The 13,874-nt window shown below is 39.2% G+C and overlaps 1 protein-coding gene across 1 annotated transcript in view; it reads left to right on the top strand.

The window, feature by feature from the left end:
• The window catches only part of ACTR3B (ARP3 actin-related protein 3 homolog B (yeast)), a 237,677-nt gene that overhangs the window by 124,713 nt on the left and 99,090 nt on the right, over positions 1-13,874 (top strand). The window contains exons 7-9 of the mRNA XM_006873668.1: positions 5,826-5,969; positions 9,564-9,737; positions 11,980-12,072. Coding sequence (XP_006873730.1) covers positions 5,826-5,969; positions 9,564-9,737; positions 11,980-12,072 — 411 coding nt within the window. The remainder of the gene's footprint in view (positions 1-5,825; positions 5,970-9,563; positions 9,738-11,979; positions 12,073-13,874) is intronic.

The raw sequence follows: 13,874 nt of genomic DNA, 5'->3' as shown, positions 1-13,874 counted from the left end.
AATATTTTGGAAGAGGTGCAGCCAGAGTGCTCCTTGGAGGCTAAGATGGCTAAACTTCGTCTCTCATACTTTGGACATATTGTCAGGAGGGAGCAGTCACTGGAGAAGGATGTCATGCTAGGTAAGATGGAGGGTCAGAGAAAGAGAGGAAGACCCCCAACGAGATGGATCAGCCAGGTGGTAGTGAGGCTGGCCCAGGATCGGACATTGTTTCATTCTGCTGTGCATGGTGTCGCTATGAGTCGGTTCCGACTTGATGGCATCTGACAACAACAATAACAAAAATGGCTAGTGATTGTGAACATTTCTTCATATGTTTGTTGGCTGCCCAGATCTCCTCCTTGGTGAAGTGTCTTTTCATGTCCTGTGCCCATTTTTTAATTGGATTATTTGTCTTTTTCTTGTAGAGGTGTTGTAGTTTCTTATATATTTTAGAAACGAGTCCCTTATCTGATGTGTCATTGCAACAGGTTTTTTTCCCCTTTCTGTCGGTTCCCTTTTTACTCTTTTGTTGAAATCTTTTGATGCACATAAGTTTTTAATTTTTAGTATGTCCCAATCATCTCTTTTGTCTACTTTTGTTTGTGTAATTTTCAAAATGTTTGGTAGTCTGTGTACTTTGTGTATTAGAGCCCACAGTGCTTGTCCCTATTTTTTCATTGATGACCATCATAATTTTGGTATTCAAATTTAGGTCTTTAATCCATGCTGAGTTCGTTTGTGTGTAGGGTGTGAGGTAAGGGTCTTGCTTCTGTCTTTTGCATATTGCTTTCCAGTTCTGCCAGCACAATCTGTTAAAGAGACTGTCTCTTCCCCATGCCATATACCTGGATACTTTGTCAAAAATCAGTTGGCTGGATGTGGATGGGTTAATTTCTGGATTCTCGATTCTGTTCCATTAATCAATGTATCTTTCATTGTACCAGTACCAGCTGTTTTGACCACTGTTGCCATGTAGTAAATTTTGAAATTGGAGGGTGAGAGGCATCTAACCTTGTTCTTCTTCTTAAGCAGTGCTTTGCTTATCCTGGGTCTCTTTCTTTTCCATATGAAGTTTATAATTGTCTTTTCCATCTCTTTGAAGAATGTTGTTGGAATCTGAATTGGGATTGCATTATATGTGTAAATTGTTTTGGGCAGTACTGACATTTTCACGATGTTGAGTCTTCCTATCCAGGAACATGGTATGTTCTTCCACTTCTGAAGTCTCTTTTGGTTTCTTGTAGTAGTATTTTGTAATTTTCTTTGTATAAGACCTTTAGTTTCTCTGGTTATGTTTTTCCTAAATATTTCATCCTTTGGGTGACTATTGTAAATGGTATTCCTTTCCTAATGTCCTTTTCAGCGCTTTCGTTATTACTATAGAGGAATCCAACTGGTTTTAATATGTTGATCGTATACCCTGCCATTTTGCTGAATCTTCCAATGATGTCTAGTAGTTTTTTTACTTAAACATAATTTTTGATATCAGATTAGTAGTGCATGACCATTTAAGGGATTATTCATGTGTTCTATGGAAAGAGGTGAATGACTTTATACAGCTCATCTTTTTGAGAAATCACTTCTTACTCTTTTTAGTTTATTTAAGAGCCAGGAAGAAGAGCAGGTGTATTTTGACTTCTAGAAGGTTCTGCAACACCAGATTTTGACTTTAATTTAGAAAATGTTGTTGTTGTTGTGTTGTTAAGTGTTGTAGACCCACAGCAACCCTGTATAAGGTTTCCAAGGAGCAGCTGGTGACCTTGAACTGTCCACCTTGCTGTTTAAACCAACTTTGCAGTCCAGTGCATTAACCCACAGTGCCAAGTAATTTCTAGGTTTAGAAAACCCTCTACATGTTTCTTTTTGCCCAATTATTTAAAATTTGATTATGGAATATTCATTTGAACTGTAGAAAGGAGCATACAAGAGTATGCTTACTCTCATTGCCTCTTCTCAGGAACAATCACTGCTACTAGTTGTTTTATGTCTACTACAAATATGTTTTCTGAATAGACATAATATGTGTTTGACTTCCTGTTTAGAATGTGAGTATTTTAAAAAATTATCCATTTATGTTCATTGAAAAAAATAGTCACCATTTCATTTTAAGAAGTTGAAGAAAGGAATGTACATATATATATACTAATATTTTGATTCCATGAAGATCAGAAATCCTTGCAGTGGAAATATATATGTACAGTCAGCAAGAAAAACAGCCAAATTCCTGCCCAGCCCACTCCATTCTGTCACCCTGCCAGCATGTTCTTTACATTAAGATACAGATACAGAGAGACACCAGATACAGAGAGACGGGCGGAATGAATGGCCCCCAGAAAAGTGTTTTCTGTGCATTAATCACCCCTTCCATCCAGTCTCAAAAAACTTGTTCCTGTTAGGCTCATTGAGAAGGGTTATGCCAATTAATATGTAATACTTACTGAAACATTCAGTCTCTGAATTTCTCTCTGAGGCATCCTCAAGAAGCAAAACCAAATCAACTGAGACCAGAGATCAGCTGCTGTGGGCACTTTTGTAACTTCCTCTTTGTTTCTTTGCCTACTCTTTGTGTCTGGTTGAAGGGAAGAAGGACAGGCCCAAAGAGAAAGTTTATTTATTTTTAAACTGCATGTTAGCTCATTTCTTCCTGTTTTCCTTCCCGATTTTGTAAATTGCATTTGTTGTAAAAATTTTGGGTAAAATAGAGAAGTGTGAAGAAGAAAATAAAATAACCCATAAATCAACCCAGAAAACCACATTATTATTTTAGCTATATAACCATTCATGCCTTTTCTATTACACATACATATACAAGGAGCCTTGGTAGTATAGTGAGTATGAATCGGGCTGCTAACCTCAGGATCAGCAGTTTGAAACTACCAGCTGTTCCATGGGAGAAAGATGCGGCTTTCTGCTCCTGTAAATCTTTACAGCCTCAGAAATCCTGTACAGGGTCACCATGAGTCAGAACCAATTCCACGGCACGTCACCACCACCACCATACACATACACACACATAAATACACAGTGTAAGCAAAACTGGCATACGTTATATATGGTTTATATGTTAATTATATCTTATAATACTAAATTTATGTTTTGCATCTTGGTTTAGCCCTAATTTTTTCTTGTATGGTTAAACACTCTGTTGGGGGTAAAAAGTTCGGTAACCTCATGAGAGCCTGTCATAATGGTATATCAGTTTACTTATTCATTTTCCTATTGATGGACATTATGATGGTTTTGATGCTGCGATGAAACTGATTCTTATGTAACATTGATTGATAAAATTTTATATGCAGTCATATAATTTGTTGTTGTTAAGGGCCACCTAGTCAGTTTTGATTCACAGCAACTCGTAATAGGTTTGCCAAGCTTGTCAATCTTTACAGGAGCAGAAAGCCACATCTCTCTCTCATGGAGCGACTGGTGGAGCTGAACTGCAAGTCTGTGATTAGCAATCCAGTGCTTATTAATCTATACAGACCCACCATGTATAGAACATACCAGCTGGAATTATTTATATGCTTTATAGATTTAAGTTGATCTTTATTATTATTCTATTTCATTCATTTGGTTAATTATTTTACAAAGAACTTGAACTCTGCAGAAAGGACAAATCTACTTTTGCTTCTAGAAATTAGGTACAGTAGAAAAAAAATAAGAAAGGTACTCACTAACTTGTCCTTGGAACTCAGCTGGTAATTAATTATGTATGCAGCTTGCCTTTATTAAAGAATGAATATATTTGTAAAACTGAAGTTAGCATTTTAATTACGTTTTGTCTGTCTCACTTGGATACTGTGGCACAGAAGCCTGTGGTATATATGAAACCTGGGTGTCGACTCGCCTCCTCCAATCAGATGAAGTTGTGGTACATAGGCAGCTCTCCAGCTCTGACCATGAGCACCGCCTCCTATGGAGTGGGGCAAGCTCTGTGTGTGTGTGTGTGTGTGTGTGTGTGTGTGTGAGGACCAGGGCTTCTGTGTCCGGCATGTGCCCACGTGCAGGTCGATGAAGAGGCCTTAGACTCAGCATTGCTCCCATAGCTTCTCATCATTGCTGTGAGCTCTTGGTGCATCCTGGGCTTAGCCCCAGCAGTTCTAGGAGTCACCTACAGATGGCCCAACTCCTTCTATGGTCCTGCATAGCTCTGGTCTTTACTGCTCAGGGAGGCAGGCTGAGTTCGAAGATCACGTTCTTGAAAGATTTGCTTTCTGAATACTGACCAGTCATCTTCAAATAGCATCATGGCCAGGCTGACTTCAAGAGTTAATCCTTACAAAATCAAATCTTACCACAGTAAATGGTACACTTATTGAGTACTTACTATATGTCTGTAAAAATCAAACCTTACCACAGTACTTGTTCAATATGTATGCTGAGCAAATAATACAAGAAGCTGGGTTCTATGAAGGAAAACGTGGCTTCAGGATTGGAGGAAGACTTATTAACAACCTGAGATATGCAGATGATACAACCTTGCTTGCTGAAAGTGAAGAGGACTTAAAATATTTACTGATGAAGATCAAAGAGCACAGTCTTCCGTATGGATTACAACTCAATGTAAAGAAAACAAAAATCCTCACCACTGGACCAATAAACAGCATTCTTATCAATGGAGAAGAGATTGAAGTTGTCAAGACTTCATTCTTCTTGGATCAACTATCAACACTCACGGAAGCAGCAGTCAAGAGATCAGACGACGTATTGCATTGGGCAAATCTGCTGCACAGGAACTTTTTAAAGTGTTGAAGAGCAGAGAAGTCAGCTTGAGGACTAAGGTGCACCTAACCCAAACCATGGTATTTTCAATAACCTCATATGGATGCGAAAGCTGGACAGTGAATAAGGAAGATCGTAAAAGAATTGATGCCTTTGAGTTGTGGTGTTGGAGGAGAATACTGAAAGTGCCATGGACTGCCAAAAGAACCAATAGATCTGTTTTGGAAGAAGTGCAACCAGAGTGCTCCTTGGAGGCCAAGATGGCTAGGCTTCGTCTCTCATACTTTGGACACATTGTCCGGAGAGAACAGTTGCTGGAGAAGGATGTCATGCTGGGTAAGGTGGAGGGTCAGAGAAAAAGAGGAAGACCCCCAACGAGATGGATCAGCCAGGTGGCATCATTGATGGCATCAAGTGTGGCGGCGGTAGTGAGGTTGGCCCAGGATCGGACATTGTTTCGTTCTGCTGTGCATGGGGTCACTATGAGTCGGTTCCGACTCGATGGCACCTGACAACAACAACAACAACCACAGTAAATGGTACACTTATTGAGTACTTTCCATATGTCTGTATGATCAGCCCTCATATATTGAATGAGGGTACTGAAGTTTGACACATGTTAACAAACATGGCCATGGTTACTCAGCTAACATGCGTGGAGGCAGGCTTTGAATCCAGGTCTCTCAAATCTAAGGCCTGGGTGCTTAACAAAAATGTTGATTTTCAGATGTATGGTGTAGGGTCGATTTGTAGTTGCTTTAGCAATGTACGGAGTTATTTTCTTTTTCTTCAGATGGGGAATGATGTAAACTATTGATTCACTGTTCTAATAGATACCTTAACTTTTTGGAAATGAGCTATCCTGTGTAGTTTTCTTTCCACATTCCTAATGAGAACATCATTTTAGTAGCTTATATAGTCTCAAGTTATTGGAATAATTTTGAATTTTAAGCATGACAGAATTGCATAGGTCGTCATTTAAAAAGCCCTGCAGTGCCAAATCTGTGAATGAATTGAGCGGGGCAGGGTGGGAGAGTGGGGCGGGAAGTCTTGTGAACTGATGTGGCTCTGAACTATTGGAATCACTCATACGAGCTGTTTTGACTCCTCTTCTCCTTTAGGCAGAAGGTTATGTAATTGGAAGCTGCATCAAACACATCCCAATTGCAGGTAGAGATATTACATATTTCATTCAACAGCTGCTAAGGGAGAGGGAGGTGGGAATCCCTCCTGAGCAATCACTGGAGACTGCAAAAGCCATTAAGGTAAAAACAGATGTAAAATTGGTGGTTTTGGGGGTGAGAATAAAGTGGTATTTTACATATGTCTCCTGTATGCCATTATCCCTGTTCCTAGCTTCCATCCCATAAATGTGTATCTTGATTTACCACTTGAGTTAAGTAGGCTGAGAGACTTAAAGCTTAACCTTTTCTTCTAAATATACGTGTTCTGTTGAGGTTCCAAAGTTAGTATTTAACTGTAGATGAGGACAGCTTGATAACCAGTAGTAAGTATAAGTGTCGATAGTACAGCATCTGTTAATTGGACCCTAATTAGACAGAACCCTCAATTAATGGAAATTTTCTTCAATATCTTCTTCCATGTTAAGAATTAAGAAGCAAACAACAGTAGCAGTGACTATCGGGAATCTCATGAAATCAGCCAGTATTCAAGTTAGCTTCCTGTACTATCATGTGTGTTCTCATACCCTGAGAATTATACTTACAGAATAATGCCATTCCAGGACCCAGCATCATTATAAACAAAATTCACCTGTAGTAACTGCAGTTACTCTGCTGGAGAACTTAGAGGAAGTTTTATTATTTAATCAATAAGATTAGGAGTAAAATGTCTGAGTGGCTCTTATTTAAGTTAATCCATTAAACTTGATGTAACAGCTTTGTTTTTATATTACACTGCACGTATCAATTCATAGACCCTTGAAAAAGTACTGAGCTGCTAACCTCAAGGTGGGCAGTTCAAACCCACTAGCCGCTCCTGAGAAATGCTTTATAGGTTGTTATGAGTTGTTATGAGTCAGAAGTGACTCATGTCACTTAACAACAGCATGCAACTGGTGTCCATGCTGAGATGGAGAAGGCACTGATGAGGCTGGAGAGAGGTCAGTGGACTATGTGGGCTATAGTGAGAAGTTTCAACTGCAATAGATGCTACTTAAGAATTTCAAGCAAGGAAGTGATACCAGCTGATAGGGTTTAAAAAGATTTCTTGCAATGTGTAGCAGAAAATAGATGAGGGGAGAGGGCAGGACCAGGTGTGGAAGTGGTGAGCCACAGAAGAAGTGATGGTGACTTAGACTTGGGGTGGTGTGGTAGAGAGAAGTTATGTAGGTTTAAGAAATATTTTGTAGGAAGAACTCATGGATAGGACTTGCTGATGGTTGGAAGTTTCAGGTAAAAGAAAGAGGCAAAGGTGATTCCCAAGTTTTGTATGACATTCTTGGTGGACTCAGAGACTTTATAGATCAGGCTGTATTTGTGCCTGTAGGGTCTCCGGTAGGTTGGGTGCTACCTGTCCTGGTTTACCTGAGCCTAGGGATTACAGGTATAGGGACTTTTCATTGCTAAAATTGGGAAAGTCCCAGGCAAATTGGAACAAGGCGGCTACTGTGTAAGCTTTAAGTTCTTGCACTTTAGGGAGAAGTTTCCAAAAGTATCATAAAGGTTTTTTTTTTTTTTTTTTTTCCGTAGATTAAAATATCACTTATGGCTTTCTCTCCTCCTTTCCTGGCCACCTTCAATGACAGAAAATTTTTGATAATTGACCCAAGCGCCTTTGCCACCCCAAACAAATGTAAATCAGAATGAAATCTTTTCTTATTGCCTCTGGGTGGTAAATCTAATGCATCTTCTTTTTTCAGTAAAGATGCTTGAATGTCATTACTAATAAGGTTAGTTTCCTGATCCTAAAGTTGAGTATCTACACTACTCACTGGTGTCAGAGTTCTAGTCCTGTTCCTGACATGTCTGTATGTTCAGGTTATGACATCATCTCTCTCCAGCTGTAAAATAGACTCCTTTTATACTCTCCAGATCAGCTGCTCTGAGCCTGTTGCATGGGTTAGCCCTGCTGTTTGTTGAGGAGACCCCACGTTACTAAGGGGATTGTCTCCTGTGGTCAGAAGTAGGTATTAGTTTGCATATATCTTGGTGTTGTTGTTGTTAATTGCCATTGAGTTGATTCCGACCCATAGTGACCCTGTATAGGGTTTCCAAGGATTATCTGGTGAGCTTGAACCACCAACCTTGCAATTCAAACGACTTTGCAGTCTAACACATTAGCCCACAGCGCCACACCAGGACTCCTAGTATAGTAGCATAAATTCAGAACTTTAAGATTAGCACTGCTGCTCTATATCCAGCTTCCTATGAAGCATTCCATGTCATCAGTTAAGTGATTGAGATGCCATAACAAATGGACCAGGTCTCTAAAGACAACTTTCTGTTTCTGCCTCCAGTTTTTAGATTTAAAGTTGTATTGACTCACCCATTCTCTTTGTGTGTTCTCAGAGAACATGAGGTTGTATAACAATTCTGGTCTATTGATTTTATTCTTGACTACTGCTAGAGAATGTCAAAGATATCGAGGAGATAGTATTATAATATGCTTCAGGATTCTAGGAAACTTTGAACTTAATAAATACAAAGATACCTTCAGTGTTCTTTGAGGGGGTCATTTACTCCAGTTGTACACTGAGCACCAGCTTTGTACCAGAAACTGAGCTGGGCACTGAACAAACCATTGTGGTTCTTGCTAACAGGAAGTTTGCTTTTAGAAGCTGGTAGGGTGCCTGACACAGGCTGTTTTGCTGAAGTTCTAGCTCTCAGGACAGATGAGAAACCCAAACATCACCAAGAACCTCAACTAGCATAACATAGTTAGGAAACACTTTGTGCTCTGGAGGCTGGCTCTTGGTGATGAAAAATCACTGGCCAGTTCTCTTGTAGCAGAAGTCTACTGGCGTACAGTTAGCATTCAGTCTTCCCATCTCACTTCCCGTTTTCTTTTTTCCATGGTACTCATCACCCTGCAATACAGAGTGAAGTTCTACTGGGCAAGCCCCAGGGACTGCTTGACTCACTTATGTATTCCCAGTGCTGAGGTACTACTGAGCACTTGCTGGTTGAATGACTTAGAACACCTAATCAGCAATGTATGCAGAGTCCAGGCAGACCACTGGAGCAGAATGAAGCTACAGTGTCAGCTAGGAGAGATGAGAAGGTTGGTGGTGAGCACTCCTCAGTGCAGATAATGTCCTTGCCTCTCAGATTCTGATATTCAGAGAAGCCCGTCACAGTAAAATCTGCCACATGTAGACATTGTGGCATAGGTCTTTTCTGGGCCAGAAAGAGATGATAGTGAGGGGTTTGCAGAGCCTAAGAGGAATTACAAAAAAGCTAGATGGAGACAAAATACAGACACTTTAGAACATTATTTCAGATAACATGGCAACAAAATGAGATAAATTAAGGCTGAGATGACTCAAGGTGTAAAGAAGGACTGACCTGTCCCAAATCAAAGCATGTTGTTGTTATGTGCCATGGAGTTGGTTCTGATTCAAGGTTTCTAAGGAGCGGCTGGTGAGTTAGAACCACCAACTTTGTGGTTCAAACAGAGCTTAAGGTCTAGTGCTTTATCCCACAGCGCCACACCAGGGTACCATAACCAAAACATAGACTGATAAAAAGCTTGATTGTCTACCCTCTCATTGCTGTGATGGTGTGGAGGCAGGGTGTGGGTTTCGCAGTGTGTCTTATGCATGTGTGTACAGTGTGTTTGTCAGAGGGAGGAAACAGAAAGTTGCTAATGCCTGGTGATGACTTTATGTGTGTATGCAGGAGAAATACTGTTACATTTGCCCTGATATTGTGAAGGAATTTGCCAAGTATGATGTGGATCCCCGGAAGTGGATCAAGCAATACACAGGTATTAATGCAATCAACCAGAAGACGTTCATTATAGATGTTGGTTACGAAAGGTTCCTTGGACCTGAAATTTTCTTTCATCCCGAGGTAAGTGATTTCATTTTTTGAATGTGTTAAAGTATGGTATCCATGGAGCAATATTGCCACCTAGTGTAGTTTTTAATAAAGGCAAAATCATAAAAGTGGCTTTCAGTAAGTCTGCGTCTTTGCAAACTTTTCCAGACCTATGTGGTTTGGTTGTTTCATTTGTTTTCTTTATCTATAGACTTGATTATTTTCCTAAGTAGTAGGGATTTCGTGGTTAGGAAATTTTAAGAGGAATTGAAGATAACTGAATTGAACTTAATCTCAAAGGGGAAGCATACGCTAATATAACAGATCTCAAGGAGCTCTGGTAGCATAGTGGTAATGAATCAGGCTGCTAATCTCATGGTCATCAGTTCGAAACTATCAGCTGTTCCACAGGATAAAGATGAGGCTTTCAGCTCCCATAAAGATTTACAGCCTCGGAAACCCTGTACAGGGTCACTGTGAATCGGAACCGACTCCACGGCACATAACAACAACAAGGACTTTTAGAAGAAAAGCCTGTGTGTAAAAGTGGGATAGCTTATAACCTTTTATCTTTTGTGATTGGCTTTTCTAAACTCAATTTTTACCCAGAACAGCTCTCCCACTTGTGTTCCATGCTGCACATTAGGTAAAGGTTAGATCTGAAGGCTAGATTCCATGATTTAGAGTGTTTGTGGTGCTATGGATAAGCACTAGACTGATAACCTCAAGGTCAGTGATTCAAACTCACCAGCCACTCCTCGGAACCCCTATACAGGGTTGCTGTAAATTTGAACCAACTTGAAGGCACTTAACAACAACAAGAATAACAGGGACTTTTGGTGTGGTGTTGTAGGATAAACACTGGGTCCTTATCTACTTGGTCAATCATTCAAACCCACCAGCTGCTCTTGTTGTTGTTAAGTGCTGCTGAGTTGGTTCTGACCCATCGAGACCCTGTATAGGGTTTCCAAGGAGCAGTTGGTAAGCTTGAACCACCGACCTTCTGGTTCAAACTGACTTTGCAGTGCAGCACATTAACTCACAGTGCCACATCAGGACTCCCTAGGAAACCCTTTATAGCATTGCTATTAGTCACAACTGATTCACTGGCACTTGAACAGCTACAGCAAGAATTACAGCCTTTATAACTTTAACTAGTAGTCACAAAGAATAATTACCTTTGCAGAAACCAGTAATAAAGAAACAGCGTTTTCAAGTTTAAGTGAAATGCGTTTTATTTGTATGTATTTCGGGATGTTTTCCTTCTAAGTCAGTTTATATTCAGAAGTATGGTATGAACTACTATTTATTTTTAGATGTATATGTAACTATTTTGGAGTCCTGGTATGGCACTGTGGGATCATACACTGGAATGAAAGGTCAGTTTGAACTGCAGGGTTGGCGGTTCAAATTCACCAGCTGCTCCTTGGAAACCCTGTACAGGGTTGTTAAGAGTCAGAAATGACTTCATGGCACTTAATGATAACATACAACTATTTTACACAGGGAAATGGCTCAAATTATAACCCTTACTAGTAATCTAGTAATAGCCTACTCACTCATTCACTCATGCTTTTCTATTACACTAGTTTAAAGTCGTCATAAAATGACAAATGTCTGGTGAACAGCTGATGAGCACTGGGTGTTAAAGCCCTCTTTCCCCATGACTGTTGCACATTAAAGCTCTCTTTGGTTTTTAAAAGACATTTCAAAGGTCCTATAATTAAATTATGTGTACTTTCGCTTATTTAACTTGCAGAATTAAGCCTAAAGCTTTTTACTGAGTGACGTGATTGTTATTGCACTGATGGTTTAATGTTAAAGACATCAAACAAAACACTCCTCCTTCCCTGTTTGTTAGTCCAGGTTTACATGAACATTTTATAGAGCAAGTTTTTGAATCCTTTTATCCTGGCTAATTTTTAAAATACTGTTAATTCTTCGTTAGTATTGTTTGTGTGTTTCTTATTATATCTCTCATATCTGCACATGCTTTTCATAAGCTCTTAATGGAATGACCCACCTGTATTCATAACATAGGACTGGCCTGTCTCCTTCACTAAAGCCACACATTTCATGTCTTTGAGGGGACACGTTACTGTTACACAATGCACAGGTAGTCAAATGGGATTAATTCTATAAAGTCTAGTGTGTGTGTGTTTTTAAAGCTACCGTAGATTTTTTGTTTGTTAAAAAAAATGTTTTTTAAGTATTTTTGTTTTGTCTCATTTGAGTGAAATGTGTGATATCTCTTTTATATTTATATAAAATTCAGTTTGCCAACCCAGACTTTATGGAATCCATTTCGGATGTGGTTGATGAAGTCATACAGAATTGCCCCATTGATGTACGCCGTCCGCTGTATAAGGTATAGGCTGCTTGGGTAAGGTACTTTGACTTCATTCCAAAATTAAAGACCCGTGATTTTTAGAATAGACCATTAATGGCAATCTGCAAACATTACAATTTCACTTTCTGTTTTATGAGCATTATTAAAGGCCAGTACAAGTTTTAAAGATTTTATATGGAGCGTGAGCGGTTTAAATTTTTGGAAATACGACTGCATTAACTAGAAGTATTTAATTTAAACACTGTTGTATCTTTTATTCTTACCTGGCAAGCTGTGTTGTAAATGGAGCCGTTTTAGGCATACATGATAAAGAAGTATTCTCCCTTATTCTTTCCCTGAATGCCATTGGTCATGTTTCGGTGGATGTTTAGATTCAGTGCCAAATGTAGTGTTGTCAAATACAACTTAGAGTCTGAAATGGAAATACTTGTATAATGCATTAAAAAAAAAAATTCTTCTTGTGGCATTGTGAGACTTTAAAGGAGAAGGATCTATTTCATCTAGTTATTTTTAAAAACGAAATATTTCTGATCACCAAATATCAAGAGCAGAAAGTGGTGGTCAGTTAGCTTCCTTTACGTTTATAAAGTCATCTTTGCTCGGTGAGTCATACTGTTAGCACCGTGACTTCATCTGATCCTGTTCAAGCCCAGGTAGCTGAATCTTAAAGAGAGAATCAAGTTCAACATGAAGACTCAATAAATTTTGCTACGTCTATACAATTGCTATTTAGCCTTTGAAAAAAATAAGGTACACCAACGTAAGTTTAAATGAAAGATGTCAGTACTGTGTATAAGTTAAGTGAAAAAAGCAAGGTGAAAATTTTACATACTATTAAAAATATGGTATTTATAACATAAAGAAAATGTTTTAAGTGATGTATACTAAACTCATAAAAGTAAATGAACTATCTTTGGGGACAGGATAATAAATGATTTGTTTTCTATTTTATGAAATTTAATAGTTAACAGATATTTTTATAATTAGAAAACATGTTCCTATATGTTGTTGCTAAGTGCCGTCGAGTTGGTTCCAATTCATAGCAACACTGTATAGGGTTTCTAAGGAATGGCTGGTGAGCTTGAACTGCTGACCTAGCGGGTCAAGCTGCATTAACCTGCAGCACCACACCAAACTATTTTTATTTGTTGTATATCCTTAATAAAATAACTTTTCCTCCACTCAAAAAGTACTAAGAAAGGGACACTAATCCTCCACTAAAAATGTACTAAGAAAGTGACACTAAAGAGATAATGTTATCTGGAGAGCTAATCACACTTCCACCCTGAAAGAGTGGGCTCTTGCCTTCTACTGCTTAATAGTCTGGTGTTGCTGGGTTTACATACAAGCAAAGGTTTATTGTAGGAAAGAAACTTGCAAGTAGAGACAGAGAGGGCTTAATACAACGCTTAGTAGCTGATTCCTTGAACAAGGTTTGCTGGGGTTTGTTGTTGTTAGGTACCATTGAGTTGGTACCAACTCATAGTGACCCTATGCACAACAGAATGAAACATAGCCTGTTCCTGGGCTAACCTCACAATCATTGCTATGTTTGAGCCTATTAATGCTGCCACTGTGCCAATCCATCTTGCTGGGAGTCTTCCTCTTTTTCTCTGGTTCCCCGGTTTATCAATCATGATACCCTTCTCCAGTTACTGGTCCCCTCTGACAATATGTTCCAAGTATGAGAGACGAAGTCTGGCCATCCTGGTTTCCAAGGAGCACTCTGGTTGTACTTCTTCCAACACAGATTTATCTGTTCTTTTGGCAGTCGATGGTACTTTTAATATTCTCCTCCAACACCATAACTCAAAAGCATC

Source organism: Chrysochloris asiatica, unplaced genomic scaffold, assembly GCF_000296735.1.
Source record: "Chrysochloris asiatica unplaced genomic scaffold, ChrAsi1.0 scaffold00249, whole genome shotgun sequence".
NCBI lineage: Eukaryota > Metazoa > Chordata > Mammalia > Afrosoricida > Chrysochloridae > Chrysochloris > Chrysochloris asiatica.
The sequence above is the reverse complement of the archived record's forward strand: the minus strand, read 5'-3'. Positions and strand labels throughout refer to the sequence as shown.